At 46.8% G+C, this 23,718-nt stretch overlaps 1 protein-coding gene across 1 annotated transcript in view; it reads right to left on the reverse strand.

Moving 5' to 3' along the window:
• The window catches only part of LOC8026021 (lysosomal alpha-glucosidase-like), a 78,011-nt gene extending 64,084 nt beyond the window's left edge, over positions 1-13,927 (reverse strand). Inside the window, exons 1-5 of the mRNA XM_042291174.1 lie at positions 13,916-13,927; positions 10,966-12,097; positions 5,383-5,517; positions 2,566-2,819; positions 169-335 (exon numbers count right to left, since the gene is read on the reverse strand). Coding sequence (XP_042147108.1) covers positions 169-335; positions 2,566-2,819; positions 5,383-5,517; positions 10,966-12,097; positions 13,916-13,927 — 1,700 coding nt within the window. The remainder of the gene's footprint in view (positions 1-168; positions 336-2,565; positions 2,820-5,382; positions 5,518-10,965; positions 12,098-13,915) is intronic.
• Between the last annotated feature and the right edge of the window lie 9,791 nt (positions 13,928-23,718).

Below are 23,718 nucleotides of genomic sequence, written 5' to 3' on the forward strand. Positions count from 1 at the left end.
TCTGGCTCTATATAGATTCTATTCTAGATCTGCGAACTCATTGTTCAGCCTAACACATAAAACCCATTGTCCCGCCATCTGTTCTACCACCAATGAAATATAGTTCGCGTACAAAGAAGCAGGTGGAAAAGGGGCCGACGTTTGCCCATAACATTGGTGCGAACGTACAGGTTTGTGTGCGTGCCCTTTCGTCGTATGCTGAACTTGAAGTAACCGTTGGGTGTGAGTCCCGTCTCGAAGACGTATCTCGGGTCGCTGATGTTTTGGGGTCTCCTCAGCACATCAAAAGTCTCCTGGACCGGAACTTCGTATCGAGAGTCGGAGGCACTACTTAGCTGCAATCAATTAGGAGGGGAAAGAATTTGTAAGTTCGGTGTTAGAGGGAGACACTGGAGGACTTTTTAAGTTTTTTTATTCATCTCATAATAAGATTGCTTTGCTGAGATTTTAATTGCTTGAATAATTGCTTTGCTGAAATTTTCTTATTTTTTAATTTATATATTTCGAAGACTCAGTTGTCTTTAAGCGAACGATACATAACGCAACATAAAACATCAAGAAATCATCAAGAACAGCAAGAAGGCAAAGAAACAATATATCACCAACCGAGGATACATCAAAATCACCAGATAGCAAAATATCACAAGAGGGCAGCTTTCAAGTTTGTAACGAGAGCTTCGACGCTGGTACTGCTAGTCGATGACAACTAAAAAAGGCACTGCTTGGCGAGTTCCGAGTGTCTTGTTTCTTAAGTTGTCTGTGACTCTAGACGGTTTTTTTCCTGCAGTGATTGGCATTTATCAATCTCAGCCTCGTCGTAGGGTGCGTCGAAACAGGCTCAGTAACTTAGGTGCTGGGCTGCAAAGAAGACCCACCTGATGTGGCTTACCCTAGCGCTGGTTATGGCAATGAAAGGTGAAGCACGACTAGATCTGAACTTAAAGACTACTAAAGTACGTCTTAGGGCCCGTTCACACACTCGCAACCAAGTGGGACCGGCTGAGACAAGACCTCCGCTGCAGCGCATTCACTTCTACGCCATCGCAAGAGGCTTAAAAGCCGGACTTGTGTCACTCGGTCCTACTCGGTTGCGAGTGTGTGAACGGGTCTTTAACCACCACCCTTAAACCTGAGGCGTGGTTTCTCGTGTTACTTGCTTCGAACCTCCAATCTTGAGCGTTCTTTTCAACCAAATGCCACGATTTCATTGGTAGCGCAGAGGTAATTGTATGCTCGTGACTCACCAAGCCTTGTGTTTCTTAAATTGTCAACGGGTATAGTTGTCGTTATGTGTAAAGAAACACTGCACAATATCATTGCGCAGGGACTTCGGTTTTGACAACATCCGGCTTGCTCGAAAAGGCATCGGCCGGTCTCATATAAGACAGTCTAAAAAATTGGATAGCAGACGGCTGGGCATATCGATATCACCAGCCGGATTCGCTACGCCGCCACTGCCGCGATGCATCCAGGGAACTCTGGTGTTTCTGCACGTGCGACAACCTCGCTTGAGCTCTGCGCGTCCAGAACCCGAGACGGCACGAGCAGCCGTCTCGTGAACTGCTGCCCGCCTCCTGTCAATTATAGTTATGGCTGGCGTCACGGATGCATGGAACGCTTAGTGAGATCGGCCTATTGTATTGCATACGTAAACAATTCTAGCATCACGTGACTTGAGGTCATGTGACGTCCATTTCCCCACTGAATTTAGCGGGGAAACTGAATTGGTGTGTAGGTCACGGGACGTTCATTTGCCCGCTAATTTTAGCGGGGAAATTGACGTCATGTGACCTGCCTGATGTCGTGTGACCTATACACCAATTCAGCTTCCCCGCTAAATTTAGCGTAGAAACTGAATAGGCGCGTCATTATGTGACGTCCCATAATGCAACACGATGCAACGCGCACCGCGTTGTATCGTGGGACGTCGCAGGCCACGGCTTCACAAAATGCGGAGTAAAAAGGCACCAAACGTTTCACGCAAAAAAAAAAAAAAAAAAAGAAACACAGTCAAGACAAGGCAAGGACGCTCGCTTACCCGATTCTTGACGGTGAATTCTCTAGACACACTCTAGATAAGGCTGACTAATTTAATTTCGGGCAAGTTGACCTTAATCTTTACTACAGTACCATGGAACGCGATTCGACCGGTGTGTTTAGCATCCTATACCACACTTAGGGCTAAAGTGATTCCGCAGTGGAAACAAACGAGGTCGCGCGAATCGGCATGTCGCGCTGTTGGATGTCGGGATGTTGGCGGTTGGTCGCAGAGGCTCCGACAAAGAGGACGAGCGAACGCAAGTGTCGCGGTCTTCGCAGTGCCCCAATTCCTGACTGCTGAAGCTTCCTTGAACCCTGGATTGCGACCTGCAGCAGAACAGGCGTCTGCCGCATTAACCTCCGCCGCTATGGCATTACAAATATCGCGGCAGGCGGCAGCGTGACACTTCTTTACAAGAAGTCGAGGGACCATGCTTGAGAACGTGGTGGACACACCAGTCAGAGACATATTTCAAGCACCCTATATAGTCTCTACCCAGATGTCAAAATCGGGAGTGCGGCCACCTTGAAGCGGACGATGTAATCGTTGTACTTGATGAGTTGGAATCGGACCACGTCGATGGCGCTCTCTGGGAACGGGCTGTAGGAGCTCTTCTCGTGGCTGAGGTTGAAGGCCACGTGGGTGGCGTTGATCGGCGAATCGAGGCCGCTGATAGAGTAGCCGTAGGCGTCCTTGGGCTGGAAGCACTTCGGAAGATGGCCCTCCGATTCCCGCCAGAGGCAGAGAGCGCTCTCGCAGTCCTCTTTACGCTCCATCACTGGAAGAGAGCGCGCAGAGGTTATGTGGCAAAGTCTTGAAAGACCACACGAAATAAAACAAAAATTATAAAAAAAATGTTAGGTTAAAATAACTTCGTTTTACTTTGGAAACTGAACAAGGGTCCAGGCTTTAAACTCGTATTCAAAATACTTTTTTTTTCCTTTTTGAGAGTTAAAGACAGAGGAAAATGAGCACCATGACGCTACTTGACAAGTATCTGGCTCACCCACAGCTGCAGAGAAAACAACATGAAGACGCGTAATCGTCGAAACATTAACACAAACAAACAGAAACATATAAATAAGTACATGGTTGTTGGGGAAAACAACAAAAACAACGCAATCAGTTAATCGACATTTCCGTTATTCACCAAAGCCATGGGAGACTCCTCGGCTAACATAATTGTTCAGAATACAACGACGCGTGATGGGAAGGCGAGTCGGTGGAAGTAGATGCACGTCAGTCACACATGGAGCAATTTCCTTACAAGAAAGTGGACGAAAACTTGCATGAACTTTCACGTCATTGACTGATGATAATGTTTATAATGATGATGATGATAATGGGGATGGCGATACCTCTGCAACTTTCTAGAAGCAATTTCTCTGAGAAAAACAAAAATATTCGACAGAGACACTTAAGACTGCTAACGTGTAGGAATGCGAAAGCATTTATACACGCAGGGCACTTCTACAAGCAGCGCGCCACGTCTTCCTCTTTCACACAGAGCGCCGGCGGTGACATCTTGCTTCCCCAATGCGCAGGCGCGGCGCACTCGCCTGCTTCGCGGCGCACTCGCCTGCTTCGCGGCTTCCGTGACGAGGCATCTGCGTTGCTGTGCTTTTCTTTGTTTTATTTCTGAGGCGCGTCCGCTTGAACCTTTAGCGCCCTGCCGGCTTCCGTGACGAAGTATTTGACATGATGCGTCGCAGCCAATGGGAATTTAAGTGCCTTCGTCGCTGGACAGATAACGCAGGCCTCGCTCTATGGGACAGTTAATGCTTTCGCACGAAAATCCACCATGTGAAGAGCCATTCGGATATTACGAGATACGCACACTCGAGTGTCATATCATTGAACTCTCGCGTTTCAGCACGCGTTCAGCCGGCTCTATGTTTTGTACCTATAGACCATGGGGCTTGTGCGGAACTTGACCACTGTGCACGACCACTGACCTCCCCCGTCACTGGGTTGAGATGCTGTTCGATACTTAGTTAGGACCGCCCGTGTATCCCTTCAAAAAATGGTGACTTTTGTAAAAAAAAAAGAGCACATGAGGAATACAATAACTTACAAGAACATACGTGATTTATATTAAAACAAACGCCGAAGTGATATGAGAACCATACAAGAAGCACAATTATCTTGCAACAGCTGCCTATAGGTCATATAAGAATTTAGTACAACAATTATGAGACATGTGACGTGACGAATTTCTCATAAGAAATATGTGAAATAAAAAAAATCTTATAATCCATATGCGAAGGAAGGACATCATCTAAAATGCATAGGTGAAATGAAAAATAGCTTGTAATCCATATGCGAAGAAAGAGATTTCTTTTGAGGCATATGTCAACTTGTGTTTCTATAAATAAAAAGCTAAAGGTCAAATTTTACACAGGAAGAAAAATTTGTAAGTTCTTGAGACATCCTGCGTTATATAGCGTTAAAGAATGTGCATACGTCCAACTCATGGATTACTTAAAGAAGCACCGAGAGCAATAAAACGCTTAAGTAACAGGGAACTTAACCCGATTTATTCTTATTTCCTGCTTCAAAATAAATTGACATTTAATATTTTTTTTTAATTTTTCTTTTTATCTGGTGGCGCCTGTAACAAAATTACCTCAAATTCGAAACGGCTCACTAATCCCGTATTATTCGAGAACATCTAGAACAACAAGAGATCCGCGCCATCTCGTGAGGCAAAACATAAATAATTTTCAGTCGGCGCGACACCATTAGCTGGAACAAGTGATTTACGGTTGTTGGGCCATCGTTGTGGCTCCGGAGTGTACCGTTGTCACCAGAACTACTGTTGCGGTGAAATCTCCTCATTCAGAGCACAAGCTTAGAGAACAACACTTTGAAGTTTGTTATTACCCGACATCGTAAAGCACGCGCAAAAAAAAGAAAATGCAGACGTCGTGTTCATGTTCGGTATAGGGTCATGGACTTTTCCCCAAATACTTGATACCTGCAGTCAAAGAAATCAAAATAAACTACCGCAAAACTATTATGAGAGCCAATTGTTTCTATCCAAAGAGAAATCTTGGCGAATCAGACGAGACTGTTATGTCTATACCAAGAAAATCTCTCAACGCTGCGACACTGAGCATGACACCTCAGCATGCTCTTTGCCACAGCGCAGATTTATTTTATGTCTAAATATGTTATCAGCCTCGTCATTCACCGAAATCCCTTCGTACATGGCAGCCATTGACTCTCCCGACTGCTCTGCGGAAAAGTAGATGGTCCAGTTTTCTTAGAATGTACGTACATGGTAGACGGTGAGCGATGTTTGCGAACGCGGATTGAGAATTGCATCAGCGAATCCTTACTTGACGGTATGGTTGCACAGGGTATTCTTTCTTCAGCTGGAGGCTCGTAGTGGTATATGGTCTTCCGCTGGTGATTGTACACCAAAGTCGCAGCGGTGATCGCGACCACGAATATGATCTGAGTCCATTTGTCGTCTGGAGGTACAGTTCAAAGCACTCGCTGTCATCGTCGTGCATATTACAGAGTGCGGCGCACTTCAAGCGAACTGGGGATTGCCAGCTTTTTTCACTTTATTTTTCGCGCCCCGAGTTCAACTAGAGCGAAAAAATCACGCGACGATCCCATGACGTGATGCGTTTAGACAGCGGCAGAAAGGTCGTGACGTGTTTTCCCTCCAGATCTAACGGGGAAACTGAATTGGTTTCCCCGCTAGATCTTTTCAAGGGGCACTCGCAAACTTCGGTTAAACTATCTATTACCTATTATATATCGACTTTCCATGCCAATCAAAATTGTTTAAATTCTGTGGTATTTTCAGCCACCACCGTAACTGAGTTCGCCGCTGTCGAACGCGATCTGATAGCGAGATTTCACAATATTTCACATCACCAAGACCGTAGTTTTTGAAAGACGACAGGTGGAAGCCCTTCGCGAGTATGCGCTCTGCTAAACAGGCTCAAATATGAAATCCAGGAAATACCACCGGTCGTTTCCAAAATTTGGTAGATTTGGTTTCTGGACCAAACCTAGAAACGCAGATACCACCTAATAATGTCAGCTGGTTTTATCGTAAATGGCCTACTTGGAGGTACCCAAGCGTTCTGGATTTGGCCTGCTTGGGGTGACCAGTACCTTTAACATGTTATTCTTATAACCAAGTTACACTAGCGCTCTCAACTCTCATAAGCCAACGATCATTGACATCTCTCAACAGTGATTAAGCTAAAATAAGTTATCCGGTTTTACACGGTACACAGGCCTAACAACCCCAGTTGAGATGGACGTCAAGGGACAGAGTTAGAACTCGAAACAAAGAAATAACTGATGTCACTTTATATATATATAGGGTGGCTCAAGTCACCAGGCTCGATATAAAATGGGCCGTAAAAATCGACGCCTGCACGAAGCCGTTTAAAATTTTCGTCAAAGGTGTATTTCACAGGTCGGTTTCTTCTCGTAAAATTACAGAGCGTAGTTCTCTTTTAGTAAAAAATAGGGCCACGAAACTTGCCAGGGTCTACGGCGGGCGGTGACCCAGACGACCAAGTCCAGTAGCGAGCTTTGTTTGCCGTTCGTATTGATCGATGGCGCCGGGAGCAACGTCTGAAGGTGCAGCCGACCAGCCAAAGATAGCAGTCGACACGCAGACGAAATCCGTTGGCAGCAAAAGCGCCGCCGTTATGCAGACGCGTTTTTTACTTTAAGTTTTGCTTTTATTGTTCGCATTCATTTTTTAACCGAAGGTATATTCAAAAAAGATTATATTCATTTTAATAAACCACGGTGGTCGCGAGCCTTCGCGATTAGGAGGTAGCGCCATCTATCAATACGAACGCCAAACACACCCCACTACTTGTCGTCTGCGTTGCTGCCCGCCGTTGACCCAGGCAAGTTTCTTGGCCTTATTTTTTACAGAAAGAGAACTACGCTTTGTAATTTTACAAGAAAAAACCGACCTGTGAAATACACCTTTGACAAAAAGTTTAGATTGCTACGTGCAGGCGTCGATTTTTACGGTCCATTTTAGATCGAGCCTGGTGACTTGAGCCACCCTATATATTGTTGAGACGTTGATAAAAGAGATTTAATAGAAGATAGGAGGAAAAAGCGACCAGTATGAATGGCGGTACAGCATTCAAGAAGCGCCTGTGCCGAGCGCGCGCTTGGTCAAACCCCTGCCTGTCTGTCCGTGCCACTTATTCTTCCTTACAATATCCCCCCGGTGTTGTAAGCGCCGGTCATCCGGCGCGTTTAGATTATGAGTCTTGGCGGTAATAGGGCTTCATGCGGCTGATGTGTACCCCGTCGGAGGACTTGGAGCGAAGGTCGCGGTGCGGCGTAACGGGCTCGACTTCATAATTGGTTGGGGAAAGCTGTCGGATGACACGAAAAGGGCCAACAAACTGTTTGAGAAACTTCTCGCACTTGCCCGGTGCTCGCCGGGGAGACCACAAGAGGACTTCGCCACCTATGTTATAGGCAGTGGGGAGGTGGCGGTCGTCATAGCGCAGTTTTTGTTGTTGCTGGGATTTAAGGGTGCGGGTGCGGGCAAGCTGACGGGCGTCTTCTGCTCTGGAGACAATCTCCTCTGCGTAGGGTTGCATGAAGTTGTCAGGTTGGTAGGGTAATATCGTGTCAAGGGGTGTTAGGGGTTCGGATGCATAGAGCAAGTAGTAGGGAGAGTGTCCCGTGGTAGATTGTCGTGCAGTATTGTATGCGTAGGTTACGTAGGGGAGGATGATGTCCCAATTGTCGTGATGATCGGCTACGTATACATTGAAACCATGTCAGCGATAGTATGGTTGAAGCGCTCTGTTAATCCATTTGTTTGTGGGTGGTAGGCTGTTGTAACGCTGTGAACAGTCGAAGAAAGGTGGAGGACATCTTCGAGAACGTTGGATAGAAAGGGAGTGCCTCGATCGGTGATTATGTATTGTGGAGCTCCATGGCGCAGCAGTATCGAGTGCATAAAAATGTTTGCGACTTCGTGGGCGGTATCGGCGGGAACGGAGGCCGTCTCGACGTAGCGTGTTAAATGGTCAATTGCAACAAGTATCCACTTGTTGTTGCGAGTGGATTGGGGAAAGGGGCCAAGGAAGTCAATTCCGATGCGTTCAAATGGGCGGTGCGGTTGGGGAAGGGGTTGTAGGCAACCTGGAGGCTTTGTGGTAGGACGTTTCTTGGTCTGGCAGTGGTGGCACGCTCGAACGTACTTGCTGATGCTGCGGGTCATGCCTGTCCAAAAGTAACTGCCTCGGATGCGAAAGTAAGTTTTAGAAAATCCAAGGTGGCCAGCTGTAGGGTCGTCATGGTTTACTTGGATAAGATCCTTTTGTAGTCGGCGGGGAATCACTAAAAGCAATGGCCGTCCTTGTTGTGTGTCGTAGTTTCGCCTATAAAGAATGCCGTCTCTGAGTTGAGAAAGACGGGCACGGCGCTGAATTTGCACAGAAGGATGCGGCAAAGCACCATCAAGGCATTGAATAATGGGGTGCAATAAAGAATCGAACCGTTGCTCTTCTGCAATGTTGACGGAGCTCAGGACAGCAGTTGCGTCTTCGTGGGCGGAGGAGTTCGAACATTGCGACCCATGGGGAAGGGGGCATCTAGAAAGGCTGTCAGCATCAAGGTGTCGTTTTCCAGATTTGTAATGAATCGTGTAGTTATAGTCTTGGAGTTTCAGGGACCAACATCCGAGTCTTCCTGAAGGGTCTTTTAGGGTGGTTAACCAGCATAGGGCGTGATGATCGGTTACAATAGTGAAGTGTGTGCCGTATAGGTAGGGACGGAACTTCGAGATCGCTCACACAACGGCCAAGCACTCGCGTTCGGTTACGGTATAGTTACATTCACTTTTCGTTAATGTGCGGCTGGCGTAGGCGATTACTCTCTGGACACCGGAAATGTTCTGGGCCAGTACGGCGCCGAGGCCATGGCCACTGGCGTCTGTACGTATCTCAGTGTCAGAGCCAGGAACGAAGTGATTGAGCACTGGGACAGTGGTTAGGGCGGTTTTCAGGGCTTGAAAAGCATTGCTTTGAGGGCGATTCCATTGGAAAGCGGTGTTGTTACGAAGTAGCGTGTTGAGAGGTTCAGCGATGTGGGAGAATCCGGGTATAAATTTTCTGAAGTATGTGCAAAGGCCGAGAAAGGACCGAAGGTCTTTTAAATTTTTCGGAGATGGAAATTCAGAAACAGCTTGTAATTTAGATGGGTCAGGGCGAATGCCATCTGCACTAATGATATGACCGAGGACCTGAATTTGGCGAGCTGCAAAGATACATTTTTTTGTGTTTAGTTGCAAATTGGCGGTGAGAAAGCAATTCAGCACTTCTAGCCTGTGCAAGTGCTCGTTGAATGAGGCGGAGAAAACAATTACGTCGTCGAGGTAACAAAGGCAGGTTCTCCACGTGAGACCCCGTAGCACAGTGTCCATCATGCGTTCGAATGTGGCAGGCGCATTGGACAGGCCAAACGGCATGACATTAAACTGGTATAGGCCGGAGGGTGTAACGAAAGCAGTTTTTGGCTTGTCGGCGTCGGCCATGGGTATCAGCCAATAACCGCTTCTAAGGTCCATGGAAGAAAAAAATGATGATCCCTGAAGAGTGTCGAGGGTGTCGTCGATTCTAGGTAAGGGATAGACGTCTTTAGTGGTGATCTTGTTAAGTCGACGGTAATCTACACAAAATCATCATGATCCGTCTTTTTTCTTTGTGAGAACAACAGGGGCCGACCATGGGCCGGATGAAGGCTCGATTATGTTTCTTTGGAGCATATCTCTGACGTGATCGTCGACGGCCTTACGTTCGGTGGGTGAAATTCTATAAGGGCGGCTTCGAATGGGAGATGCTGTGCCGGTGTCAATGTGATGAGAGACTACCGAAGTTTGAGCTAGAGAACGGCTATTAAAATCGAAGAGTTGTTCATACGAAACAAGAAGCTTTGTTAGGGCTTCCTTCTGGTGAGGAGGCAAGCTAGAGTCTACCATTTTAGCAACTTGTGCGGCGGTGCTTTGGGCAGCTGACGGTAGCCTCGTAGATGTAAGTTCGGAGAGCGTTGCAAGCGTGGTATAAGAATGAGATGTTAGAGTGGCCAAACGTGCACCACGGGGAACTATTTGCGACTCAGTAGATGTGTTGGTGACGAAAAGAGAAACTTGTCCTTGAGTTGTCGTGGCGATGCAGTAGGGAAGAATAACTGGCTTTTTTGCGACAAAGTTTGCGATGGGTTCAATGAAACCAGTGGTGCTTTCGAATGGAGGGTCCGGCAGGAGGGTGATAGCAATAGCGGAAAGGGGGGGCAAGAGGTAATCGTCGTCGGTGTGAAGCGAAATGGGTGAATTTTCGTACACGTCGTAACTAGTCTGCCGAGTGCTCAAATGAAGTTCGCGGCTGGCGCAGTCAATGAATGCCTCGGTGGCCGACAAAAAATCCCATCCCAAAATGACGTCAACGACACAATTAGCAAGTACAGTAAACAAAATGATATAGGAAGTGCCTCCGATAGAAATAGGGATGGTGCAGTAGCCAAGAGGTTGCACAAGTTCACTGTTTCCCATCCGTAGAAAATGTCCAGCGGGTGGAGGGGTGAGCACTTTGTGTAAACGGCGGCAAAGCTGATTAGAAATGCAGGATTTTGCAGCACCTGTGTCAACGAATGCTAAAAGTTTTTCTTCTCCAATGTAGACGGTAATAGTTGTAGAGCCAAGGTAAGGAGGATTTAGGACCGGGGACGGTAGTGCAGCCTGACCTCCATTGTTAAGACAGGCTGCGCTGCTTAGTTTGACGACGGAAGTCCGGTAGTAGCGTCAGTGAACGGCGAGAAGGAGCGGTTTCGTCGAGGACAAGGGGAGGGTGATCGACCACGTCGGAATTCAGCAGCTGGAAAGGGACGTGTGTTGCGATGGTCGTCAAAATTGCGGCGGTCATTGGAACTGCCGTGGTTGTCGAAATTTCGGCGCGTGTCGTGGTCGTCAGAATGTCGAGTTTGATTCTGTGGGGTGCGACTGTAGGCTTCAGCATTCATGCGGCGTCGGCAGTAGCGGATGATATGACCTGGGGCGTGACAGTAGAAGCATATCGGACGTTGATCTTGAGTGCGCCATTCCTCTGTCCGCCGGGGTGATGGGTAGCGTGTGGATGGAATTGAGACGTTGTGAGAAGTTTGCAGAGCGCAAATGTGTGGTGCTGAGTGCTGTAAAAAGCAGATGGGTGGTGAGGAAGTCGATGGTGCCATGCATGTGGGAGACGACGAAGAAATAGGACGAAGGGCAGCACGAAGTTCGTCTTTGATTACCTGTTCAATCTGAGGCGCCTCGGGTTGCGAGATTGAAGAACTGGCTGAGAGGCGCAGGGATCCCAAGGAGTCGCGTAGTTCGTCTCGAATTATTCGCCTGATGAGATTGGGGAGGTCAGTGTCGGCAGTTGTAGTTGAAACTTCAGGGAGCCGTTCAAATCCGGTGTTGGAGATCCGACCACTTTGAAGGTCTTCATAATGCTTGCATTCTGCAATGAGCTGCTGCACGGTCTGAGGTGACCTGGGTGCGACGATGGAAAACAGCTCTTGGGATAATCCTTTGAAGAGGTGCTTGATTTTTTCGTCCTCCGGCATAGCTGCGTTGACACGTCCGCAGAGGCGAAGGACGTCCTCGATGTAGGACGCCGATGTTTCGGAGGGGGCTTGGTACCTCCTGGAGAGTTTGTCCCGCGCTTGTTGTCTTCTGCGTTCAGGTGTACCGAAGACGTCTGCGAAGGCGGTTTTGAACGCATCCCATGAATTAATTTCTTCCTCGTGATTGTCGTACCATTGGAGTGCAGTCCCTTTGAGGAAAAATACGACGTTGGCGAGTTTGATGGTGTCGTCCCAACGGTTGTGTTGGCTCACCCGGTCGTAATTTTTGAGCCAGTCCAGAACGTCAGCGTCGGCTGAACCGGTGAAATCCTGGGGGTCACGTTGGCGAGTTTTGACCGTTGAAGTGTTGGTGGGGCGCTGGTCTCTTACATTCCCGTTATCGTCGTTCATGGTTGTGACAGTCGACCGTCCGCTGCGCAGCTCCAGGTCGGAATTACCAGATGATCAGGTTGGGGATCGCTAGCGCACCTCCACCAAGTGTTGAGACGTATATATATATATATATATATAAATATATATATTAAATAGCAATGCAAATTAATTATATGCGCACTTTTCATTCATCAAAAAGACTTAAAACAAAATAAAATTAACATTCTTTTTTGTTTTTAGAGTAAAGAAACGACAATCGGAACGTTTCACACGAATTTAAGCAAGAGAGACACAAGGAAAGTCTTATCGACGCCGACATCGACGACGCCGCTTTGCGAAGGGCTGCCTTCGCAAAGCCTTGGCTTCTGCGACGTGCCGTGATCATTGTAGCTGCAACTCTGGCGCCGAATCATACCTGTTTGGACAATATTTTCTGCTGCGATACTTTTTAGACACCTTCCCCAATATTCCGCAATAATAAGTGCTTCGCTAGCGCTGGCCATGGGCGGTGAGGCGGCGGACGCCGCCATCTTTAGCTCTTTTGGAGCGAAACCCCATCAGTGTTACTTCGTTTCACCTAGAGTCAGTAAATGAGCTCCGCTTAGGGTATCGGCACCCTGTTCCCCGACATTGTTGTGGCCGCCGCCATTTTGGTGCGTATGCAGAGCAGACGCAACTGCCGATCGTCATGATTCAAAAGTGCAACTTCCACAGCATTAGATGCAATGTTAGTAAGCTCATGTAATATTGCTTTGTTCTGTCACGAACTGTGTAAACATTTCTCAATGGCGGAAAACTGTTTCCTGTGATTTCAGATAAAGCTTAAGATAACTGGCAACCATGATTTTAAGCCACAATATGGGCTTAAAAGTCTGGTGGAGAGAGACGCATCAGCAGAGGGAGTGCAACCGACCAACGGAACACCAAGCGGAAGCGGAAGTCGCGGGAGGCACGACTGACTAGGCTAGATCCAGTATCCATTACTGTTGATCACCCGATACAAAGGGGAGAGCCGCAGACTCCAATCCAATCCAATTCAATGGGCAAGTGTTGTTACTCTGAAGCGTATAGCTTAGTAGGGAGTTTTAGTAGATCGTTTTCAAAAGCCCGCTACCGCTACGAGCGCGCGCTTCAGAGCACGCATCGAAGTGGCAGCGCGAGCTCCCCCTACGATTAGCGTGGCTTGAAAACACGATTTACTAAAACTCTCTATTTAGTGACACCAGTTTCACCTTATGTTGTACAGCAGCGGAGGCTGGATGCGCGAGCTCAAAGCTTTGGCCGCCGAGATATGCCATAGAGCAAGGAGCTCGCGCTTGTCACTTTTTCTGCGCTACATTATAAGGTGTAATAGAGCATAACCGAGGTAGGCCAGCTCAGTTGAACTCAATGATCGTTAGCGTTTTGATGAGAGTTGGAGCCGCCGTGTAACTCCGGCCGATCGCGATTGAATCAACTGTCATTGGCATAATGCCAGTTAAGAGCGCTAATGTAACTAGGGTATTAGATCACCGGATTTACAGGATGTATTCACTAGCGGCCAAAGCTGAGCTCACTGCAGCTGAGCACGTGGTGACGGAAGGCTTCTTCAACGCTTCTAACGCGCACATTGCACACCGTCAAGATTCTCTTCTTTGAGAGATAACTAAAAACTCATCCCGAGCATGCGTTGTAAGCAGTCGCTTCAAATATGGCGTTCAGTGAATACAAACGATACTTTAAAGCTGGCAATAAGTAATAATAACCCCCAGGAACCGGTCCTTTATGGTCCCAACTAGAACCTCCAAATAAGCTACCTTTAGCGTAGCTTGCTCAATGAGTCTAGTTCCTGCGACTCAAACCGGGCGTCTCAATTGAGCGACTTACCCATGATGCCATCCAGGAGTTTCAAAAGCTATCCTCCAGAGACACCAAGCAATGCAGGAACCGTCAGACCTTGGTAGCCAATCTTTGCAATGACGGGGATCCTTCAGCACGGTGATCTTTCTGGTTGCAGGACATCTGAATGACTCCGAAGACTTTCACCGAAAACGAGCGTGCATCTGGTTGCGTCAAAACTCCGTGGGACAGAGAGCCTGAAACAGCAACTCAGCTGTCGCTTTCTGAAGTTCTTTTTCTTCTTCTATTTTTGCTTTAGATCCTCTTTTTGGTAAGTGCCAGATGTTCTCGTAAGCAGCAACGATCCTCCTGGCAGAGGGAGCGTGGTTTAAGTTTGCGGTTAAATTAGAAAAAAAGTGAAAGTCAAAAGTGAGAAATCGGCAAAACCGCTAAACTAAAAAGAGAAAAAAAAAGAAAACTCAAAGTTTAAGTTGTTGACGTGTAATTGATTCACCGCGATGTCAGTCTCTTGAACTATAAATCTTGAACAGCTTGGCACTTGAGGCTCATGTTCCAGGAAAAAATACGGCCGCCATTTGACCAGAAATACATGCTCCTCATAAGGCCCTTCAATATATTAGGCATTGAAACAAATCAGTCATCTGCATTCAGTCCTCATCTGGTAACTTTCTTTTTACGTTCCACTCATTCAAAAGCGCTGAGGAAGGGCCCAAGATGAGTGCCTCAATGTCGTAGGCACCTTAGGCGTAAGCAACGGTGGAAGGAACATATTTACGTGATAACTCTCTGTACGACGTGGCGGCCACATTATGTTTGGCGCACCACGCGCGCTTAACTCACACGGAGATAGATGGCGCACAAGTGTGAGATCCCTCCGAAACCGACCGCTCCGGTTGTTTCTCTCAGCAGTGGTCCTGCATTCCCTCGCGCACCGCTTCTTGTTGTACCTCACCACCGCCACGCCGCCACCAAGTCGCCAGAGTCCGTAAATCCGTGTTCTCTTCCTTATTCTTCTTCTTCTTCGGGTAAAGGCTCACTTTTTTGCACGATGGTGGCACCAGTGATCGACACAGCACCAAAGAAAGACACGAGGCCAGCCACTGGCCGCACACCACCACCTCACCACCACACCGCGAAAAAGGCGAGCACGCCGCGCCATCGACACCGTGGCCGCTGAGGATGGACCTCATACCTCAGCGCCATCCGCGGCGGCGCAGAACTATCTGCTCTTATTAACACACAATACAGCGCACTACTACAGTTTAGCACTACTGCAAAAGTACACTCACTCTTATTGTAGGAGAAGCGCTAAGTAGATTCCCTCACCCTCAAACTCACACTCACACTCACACCGTAGCGCTTCTCGATCCTACAATATGAATACCCAACTCGCCCAAGCATCCATTCTAAGACACACTCACTCCTTACACACGAACAAGATAGGAAAAGTTCAATAGAACCGCGCTGACTGTGACAACTCGTTTTTATATACTATGTCTTCTACGTTTGGAACTACCGAATTTCCTGAATCACGTGCACCAATCTCCTAGACGCCTAGAATTTTTTTTTTCTGTCAGGTTCAAAAATGGTGCACTGATACAGTCAGCTTGTTACGGATGCAATATACGAAGGGCCTTGCCTGACACACGCTGGTGGGAATTGGTCCTTGCCAGACACACGCTACGAGAATTCTTTATATGTACAAAGGAGTGGAGTGTGCACTGGATGACGCGTGGCTCCGTACCTCAGCGATGTTTTCCTCGCGGCTTGCCTAAGTGTCATTCAAGAAAGATTGAAGGATACAAGGATTGAAGACATCTTCAGGTACGTCGATGATTTTTTTTTTTTAAATTCTATGCAACACAAAGGTAGATAACAAAATGGACAGGTACCAAAGCACAGTGATGCGATGCTTTGAACAGAGCTGCTTGGGGATCAAATTCACCCATGAATTCCCTGTGAATTATTCCATCAGATTCCTGGACCTGGCATTGGAATTCAAAGGTAAGCACGTTTGCTGGAGAGACCAATTAAGCCAGCAGGGCATGCAAAGGCTTTCTACTTTTTGACCCGGGACACTTTAAGAATGTAAGACGAGGGGTCGCCACAACAACCCTTGTATTTGCCCTAAAGAAGACCTGTCACCATCAAGTCGAGCGAAATTTTAAAACTCAGGTCTCGAGATTGCAGGAAGCTGGGGCCCTATGTTGCACTTTTTGGACTCCCAGGGCCGCCAGGTAAAGGGAAGTGACGTCAACAACGCTCTTTGGATGTTGATTGGTGGAGTCGCTGAAGACAAATTTCTGTAGAAGAAAAAAAAAAGTGAGCGGAAATCGGTATGCCGAATAGTACGCGGTGTTGCTAAGATACGTTCATCCACACTTACATCACTACGTCACTCCCTCTCCCTAGTCGCCATGGAAGCCCAAAAAGCGCAACATAGGGCTCCTGGTTACCTAAAATCGCTCCTGGTAGCGATCTGCGAGCAGGTCTGCAGGACCATCAAGCATGGATTTGGGTGCACGGATAAAACCACAAAGGAAAAGATTCGACATGCGGTGGTGGTAGCGCCCTATGTTCACGGGATGACCCACAAGTTTAAAAAAGTTGCTGAACGGCAAGGCGTTCAGGTGGTGTGTTCGGCTCCAAACAAGGCCTATTCCATGTGTCGCAGGGTTAACCAGGGCGAAGTAACAACGAGAAGACGTGTGGCACAGTTCACAAGCCTCCATACGCCCTGTGTGAAAAGGAGGTTGTGTACCACATTCCGTTGACATGCGGCCGAAGTTACATCGGACAAAGTGGCCGATGCATTAAAGGGGCCCTGCAATCATATTTAAGCGTCTACCTTTTATGCGGTTTCCACGTCTCTTGGGGCTCGGGCAAGCCAGCGGGCACGGAGAGAGTAACTAAATATCAGTGCGTCATATTTTAACCGGACGACGCGGAAACCTCCTCCACCGACGAGGGCGACCCGCGGTACCGAAAGCGCGCAAAATGTGACGTCTTTGGTCCTGGGCTTACTACTGGTCAGAGCCTCTAAAAACTTCTTTTTGGTCGAAATACAAAATATAAGAGGCGCGAACCGTTTCAATTATTTATAAAAGTAGTTTTTGTTCACTATTATATATGAAAAAAAGAAAGAAATGCAGTTTATAAAGTACGGAAACAAGGAATGACCCGTCAACATACCCGCCGCCAAGCGGTGGAAAAGGCGGCGCATACTAGAAAGGAGTAGTGGGATAAGGCGCCGACACGGAAAAATCCCGGATGTACGCGGTGGCACTGCAGTCGTATGGACAGGAGGATCCGACCGGCTCCGAGCGTTTCGAAGGCCTTCGGCGAGAGGCTTTGTCTTGCGGTATGGCCGTTTCGCGGTATGGCAGCGCGAAGTGGCTCCCAATCTGACCTGATCTGTACCCGTGTTTGCTGTCGTTCGTGGCCAATGAAGTGTCATGCCGAATTAGTGTTCAATCACGCAGCAAATGCAATTAAAGCCGCTTTGGCTGCCCGCTGCATACAGCCTATCCAGAACATGCTTTAGTGACGCCCTCTCGCGCCGTCGACACGGTGTGCGGCGGCCGTGAGCGCTCGATGAGCTCACTATACCTCCTCTAGTTCACGGCCACTCAAGCCAGGACCTACGACGTCATGAAGGAGGTTATTTTTTGCTTGTTTTTGTAATTCTAAATTGCCTATAACTTTTAAAATAAAGCGAATTTCGCGAAAAGAAAAGTTTCACTAAGTTACTACGTTCAGTGCGCTCAGGTTCGGTGCAAATTAAAAAACAGTAAAAAGTTCTTGCAGGGCCCCTTTAACGATCGGACGAGGGAGCACTCTGCATCAATGAAAACCCTGACAGAAGGAGGACATTTGCCAACCCATTGTCGTGCGTGTCAATGTTCAGCACGGTTCTACGACATGAACATCGTGGCAAGGAACAAGACAAAACTGGGACGTGAAATCCTAGAGGCCTTTGCCATTAAGGAAAAAAACGATGACTGCATTAGTGCACCTTCTCTCGTGCTGTACAAGAAAGAAAAAAAATATTTCTTTGGGGGTAAAATTTCCGGTGAATTAGGAAGCAAAAAAAGCGGAAAAGATAATATTTTCCTCAAGTAGGGCTCGTAGTATAATAAGGAGGATTAAGAAAATTAGTTGTTAGTCCAGAGGTGCGTATGGTCTTTCCCGACCCTGCCCGTTTCGATCTGAATGAGTATCGTGCCGTGTGCAGTCCTGTATCACTACTGCGTGGTGCACGTTAAAGACTCCAAATTGCTTATTTACAGTGGGTAACAATGTCGCCATGTTCTGTCAGACTAACCTCCTGCTGTATAAACAATTAACAGCAAATTTGATTTTTGATGGTCTTTTCTTTATGTGTATGTTTTTTTCTAGTTCAGCTAGCCTTTTTTTTTAATAACGAAAAGAAAAACAAAGAGGTTAGCCCTGAAACTTTCGGGGCTGGCTACTTTGCTTTGGGAGAGGGAAGTGTGAAGAAAAGGGGAGAGAGAGTTTTAGTTCTGGAGGGAGCACTCAATGAAGTACGACTCTGGATGTAGCTCTTGATGACGCACGGCACTGGAGAGTTATTCACTCAGCACACTTGAGTTTAGTGTAATACAGTCATCGCAGTCTACGTTCAGTCTGTCGCGTATCGATAGTTACGAACACGAGAGTCTGTATTTACAATGGAAATAGTATTGTAGACTATCAATTAGCCCTGTATTTTGAAGAAATATTTTGAATGCAGCTATAGCCTGTTGTTGAAGACGCGGAGGGTCCCACGAACCCAAGACCCTCTCTAAGCTAAAGGACTTGCTGTCTAATTCTTGAATATTATTTATCAATATCTGCCTGTCTTCATCGAAAAGCTCACATTCACAAAAGATACGACAGTTGTCCTCAGGCACGCCGCAATGCTGACAGTTAAGGCTGGTGACGAGACCGAATTTATGCCTTTGAATGTTTGTGTGTGTGGCATTCAGGCGCAGGCTATGTAGAAGTGTTTCAAAATTTCTTGGCAAGTTACATGAAAGTGCATGGTGGAGGAAAGGATCAATCGCATATAGCGGTTTTTAATGATATGCCGGTGATTGCCATAATTGTTGGAATTCCTGCTTTCCAGGTTGTCGAACAAGGGCTCGACTGTCGCTTTTGGTAAATGGGACTACACCTGTTACTCCTGTCAGATGGCCTTGTGCCGCCGCCTTATCTGCTGCTTCGTTCCCTTGTAGTCCCGAATGGCGTGGAACCTACTGGAACACCACGTCGTGTCGACGACTCTTAACTGTGGCATGGGTAGCCAAGATTTCGAGGATCAAACAAGGGTTGGAAGAATTCACAGTAGAATGCTTCAGAGCCTGTAATCCAGCACGTGAGTCCGTAAAGATCACCCATTTGGTGGGAGATATTTGATTTTCAATATGATGTAGTGCTTGTTTTAGTCCGTGAAGTTCAGCAGTCATTGAGGAAACCCTGAACAGCATCTTGAAAGCAAGAATTTCACCCAACGTTGGTATCACCACTGCAGATGCCGATGTGTCACCGTATACAAAGCCATCCGTGTATACGTGTATATGATTAGAATATGTGTTATAGATGTGGTTCAAAACATGCTTGCTGTGTTATTACTGGTTGCGGCTGTACTTTTTTGTCAACAAGACCGGGTACATGGAAATCAATTTGTGGAATCGAAAGCGTCCAGGGTGGGCATAGTGGAGCTTCAAGAAATACAGCTGATGGTGGAATTTTTGGATATAATAGTTTTATGGATTTACCAAACCCGGAGCATGGTCGCGTGTGAGTTAAGTTAAGAAGATGGTGATGCTTATGACGGACTTTGTAGCGCAAATGTATACGAAAGTTTCCTGCGTGCTCATGATATATATTTGCAAAGCCCTTGCTTCAGCAAGTATACCGGTTACTGATGTATTTCCAGGAACACCAAGAGACTTGTTGATTTCTGCTTCGATACTTTTCGTGTTAGTTACTGAAAGTGAGTGCAAAACGGGCAGGCTATATCGAACTAGGTTGTTGGTTCAGGCTTCGTGGAGTTTGAGCATGGGTGTGCAGGACCTCCCCCAAGTTCTTTTAGTTAAGTAACGAAGGGTGTTGCACGCAGAGCCAAGCTTGTTTTTCAGGTACTTAATATGTGGCGTCCAAGTTAAGTTCTTCTCGATTACAAATCCCAGGAATTTCGTTGAGGGAACATAGGATAAACAATTCCCAGCAAGAATCAATGGGAAACGTTCCATAGACATTCTTGTAAAGGCCAATGCGACCGTCTTTTCAGGTGATATGCCCAAACCTCGGTTTCGCAGGTAATGGCTGACTCCATCTAGAGCTCTCTGGAGCGTTCTCTGACTGACGTAACGGTTGGCGTTTGTGGACCATAAACAAAGGTCATCTGCGTATAGAGAACCGAATTTCCTTGGGTAGTATTTTGGTAGAGAAATAAGAGTTATATTGAAGAGCGTAGGGCTTAGGACTCCCCCCTGTGGGACTCCCCGCTCTATGATATGTTCAGTCGTGTTGCCATCCACAGTGGTCAGGAAAATACTGCGGTGACTGAGATAGTCTTTTACCCAGCGAGATATCTTACCACCAAAACCGTGTTCAGCCATTGAAGTCAATATAGCCTGATGTGTCACGGAATCGAAGGCCTTCTGAATGTTTAAAAAAAATAGCTAAGATTGTTTTCCGATCACCAATACCTTGTTCAACTGAACTGACGAGGTCAATTACACTGTCAGTGGCAGAGTGTCCAGTTTGAAATCCTGACATCTCCTGAGGACACAACCTTGCTTTCTCGAGGTACCATGTCATCCTCGACAGAATCATACGCTCCATAATTTTACATACGCAGCTTGTAAGAACAATCGGTCGAAATGATCCAAGATCAATTGGTGACCGTCCGGGTTTTAAAATGGGGGTTACCTGGCCTCGCCTCCATGCACGTGGAAGCACACCAGTGTTAAAGGATTCGTTATATTCCAAAAGTCTGCGCTTCGAGTGCTCGTTTAGACGGAAGAGTGCACTATAGGTTATAGAATCTGGACCAGGAGATGATTTCTTTTCGGAAACTTGCAGGGCGTGGGATAGTTCCTGAAGTGTGAATGGCAAGTCTAAAGAAGGTTGTTTTGATAACGTGGAAACAATTGGGATAGTTTTTTGGATCTATTATATGGGACGATGTTTGCACAATAAGGCGGCAGAATGCCTCAGCCATTTTAATGTCGGAGATACCTTGATGTAATGCAAGCGCTCGGAAGGGATAACGTTGCTGAGCCGGAGTTCAAATTCCTCGCACTACCCTCCATAGTTGAACGATACTTTTTTTTTGCATCCAGTGAGGCACAAATTTTTCGCCATCGTCGTTTGCCTAGAGCGTCTAAATGCTTTCGCACCATCTTCTGGGCCCGGCGTGCATTACGAACATCATCGCGCTTTTTCGTGCGTCTGGCTTTCTTTTCTGCTTGTCTTCGAATTGCTCTCAACCTTTCATATTCGAGGTCAAATTCTGTGCGATTGTAAGGCAGAGTTATGTTTTGTGTGGCCTGTTTGAGGCAATGTGTAATGGAATGTGCTAGTTGTTCATTACTGGTAGCTGCTGTAATTAAGTTTTTTGAAAGTCCAGAGGATTTCACCCAATCAGTTACTAAAACGAAGCGTGATTTTTTATTGCTATCAAAACCACGGACGAAAATCTGGACGGGTATGTGATCACTTCCCCTTGCCTCAAGATCAGTTAGCCAGGTTACGTTTTTTGCATAATCAGCTGACACAAATGTTAAGTCAAGGACGCTGCTTATAGTTTCTCCTCTGCAGAAGGTTAGAGTGCCATCGTTCAGCAGGACTAAATTTAGACGTCCTGCAACGTCATTGATTTGCCTTCCTCGCTTGTCGTTGCGAGTACTACCCAAAACTTCGTTATGGGCATTGAATTCACCACATAATAGAGGAACACAGAGGTGTTCTATACATTATGCTCTAGCCGTTGAGAGTCGAATGGTGTCGTTGTCTGAATGTACGAAGAGATAACAGTGAAGTGACGTGACTTGCTCTTGACAATGGCACATGCGTATTCATTTGTGTCGGTGGGTGTTACATCATAGTCTGTATAAGTGAGGTCCTTTTGTATTCCTAATAAAGATCGGGTGCCTCCAGATAGTCTTTTGGAGGTGATAAAAGAGTAGCCTGAAATTTTGAAATTTGCATCATCACCAATGTTAGCTTCGGAGATTGCCAATAGAGGAAAACAATTCTTCCAAACGAGTTGCCTAAATTCTGAAGGTTTCGATCGAAGACCGTTACAATTCCACTTAAATATTGTTGTCGCACTTAAAGTCTCTTCAAAGCAGTTTACCTGATCCAGGTAGACAGGAAAGGTGTAATGAAGTCAAGTCCTTTCTCTAGGAGTCTGGCCCATTGGGAATCCTGAGTACTTAGAAACTGGCACAAAATTTTTATGATCTTGGTTAGAGCTAAATTTAGGAATGATTCGTCCGGCCCCTTTCCTTCAGCTGTCCTGGATTTTCTGTGTATTCCTCTATGTGCATGTGAATTCTCTGCGGGGCTTTTTTTGTTTTGTCGCTTTGCCAGTGCTTTGTGGTTGGGACGTAAGATTGATGTCATTGGAAGTGTCATGAGCGAGCCTTACGTTGGTTATTTTTGAGGAATCACTGTACGTACGCTTAGGAGCGTTTATGTGTTTTATACGCTAGGTACAGTTTGACTGACCCCTGTGGGAGAATCATTGATTGACATGGCAACATCATCTGAGGGATCTTCTTGAAACAACTGATACTTGTTTGACATTTCGTATCGCGCTGCCCCACCAGTTCGCGTGGATGATAGCATAAGGCTCTGTTTACGGGCCTCCACGAGTTGTTTATGCTCGACCCGCTTAGGGCAGTTAAGAGCAAGAGCATCAAGGTGGCTACCGCAGTTTACGCGGTTTGGCTCGTCTGTATCACAGGTGCTTCGACTGTGTTTCCCGCCATACCGACTGCACATTGCTTCTTTGAAGCAAGCTACAGTCTTGTGACCGTATCGGCCACAGTTAGAGCATTGCAGAGAGCGCTCTTCGAACGGAAATACCTGATAGTGGACGCGAGATATTGGGGCATATGCAGGCAGTTTAGTTGACGCAAACTGAATTTTGACTGCACTAGAATTACCCAGTCTGCGCGCATGAATTATAGCCGCCGGATCAGCGCGTAGTTAAGTTTTTAGTTGCGTGTCAGTGATATCTTTGTCTACACCCCTGATGACACCGACGCAGCCAAGCGTGGACCGGGTTCATGAGCTTTCACTTGCACTTTGCAGAGAGAGGTTACCTTGAGTAAAGACGTCGTAGCTTCTTAATTTCTGGTGTCGACTGCAATTAAATTGAGCCGCGTATTGGAGCGAATCAAGACGATAAAGTCCTGGCATTTTTTTTCGAGTGCCTTGGTAAGCCTTGTCGAATTGAGCTTAGTAATATTGACAGTTGGATCTGTTGGAATAAAGATGACTATCAAACCTGTTTTTTTGAAGTGGAGGTGACAATAGTTGTTCCTCTTATGAGTCACCACTGGTCTCCAGTTTGCGGAGGCGTTTTCTTGACACTAAGATGAATTTGCTTTCGTTGTCTATGTCCTTGTCTGAAGAATAATCCATAGTTTCGATGTTGCCGTGCAGCTCAGGCTGTGCAGGGGTGATTTGGTTTTGTAATGAGGAAACACTGGGGTTCAACTCCATTTCATTCTCCGGATACTTGCCTGGTTCTGCCAAGTATGCATGATCCTGGGTGCTTAGTGGTTGCTGAAGTGGCAGAGAATTATTCC

The sequence above is a fragment of the Ixodes scapularis genome, unplaced genomic scaffold (assembly GCF_016920785.2).
Source record: "Ixodes scapularis isolate PalLabHiFi unplaced genomic scaffold, ASM1692078v2 PGA_scaffold26__3_contigs__length_393636, whole genome shotgun sequence".
In the NCBI taxonomy this organism is placed as follows: domain Eukaryota; kingdom Metazoa; phylum Arthropoda; class Arachnida; order Ixodida; family Ixodidae; genus Ixodes; species Ixodes scapularis.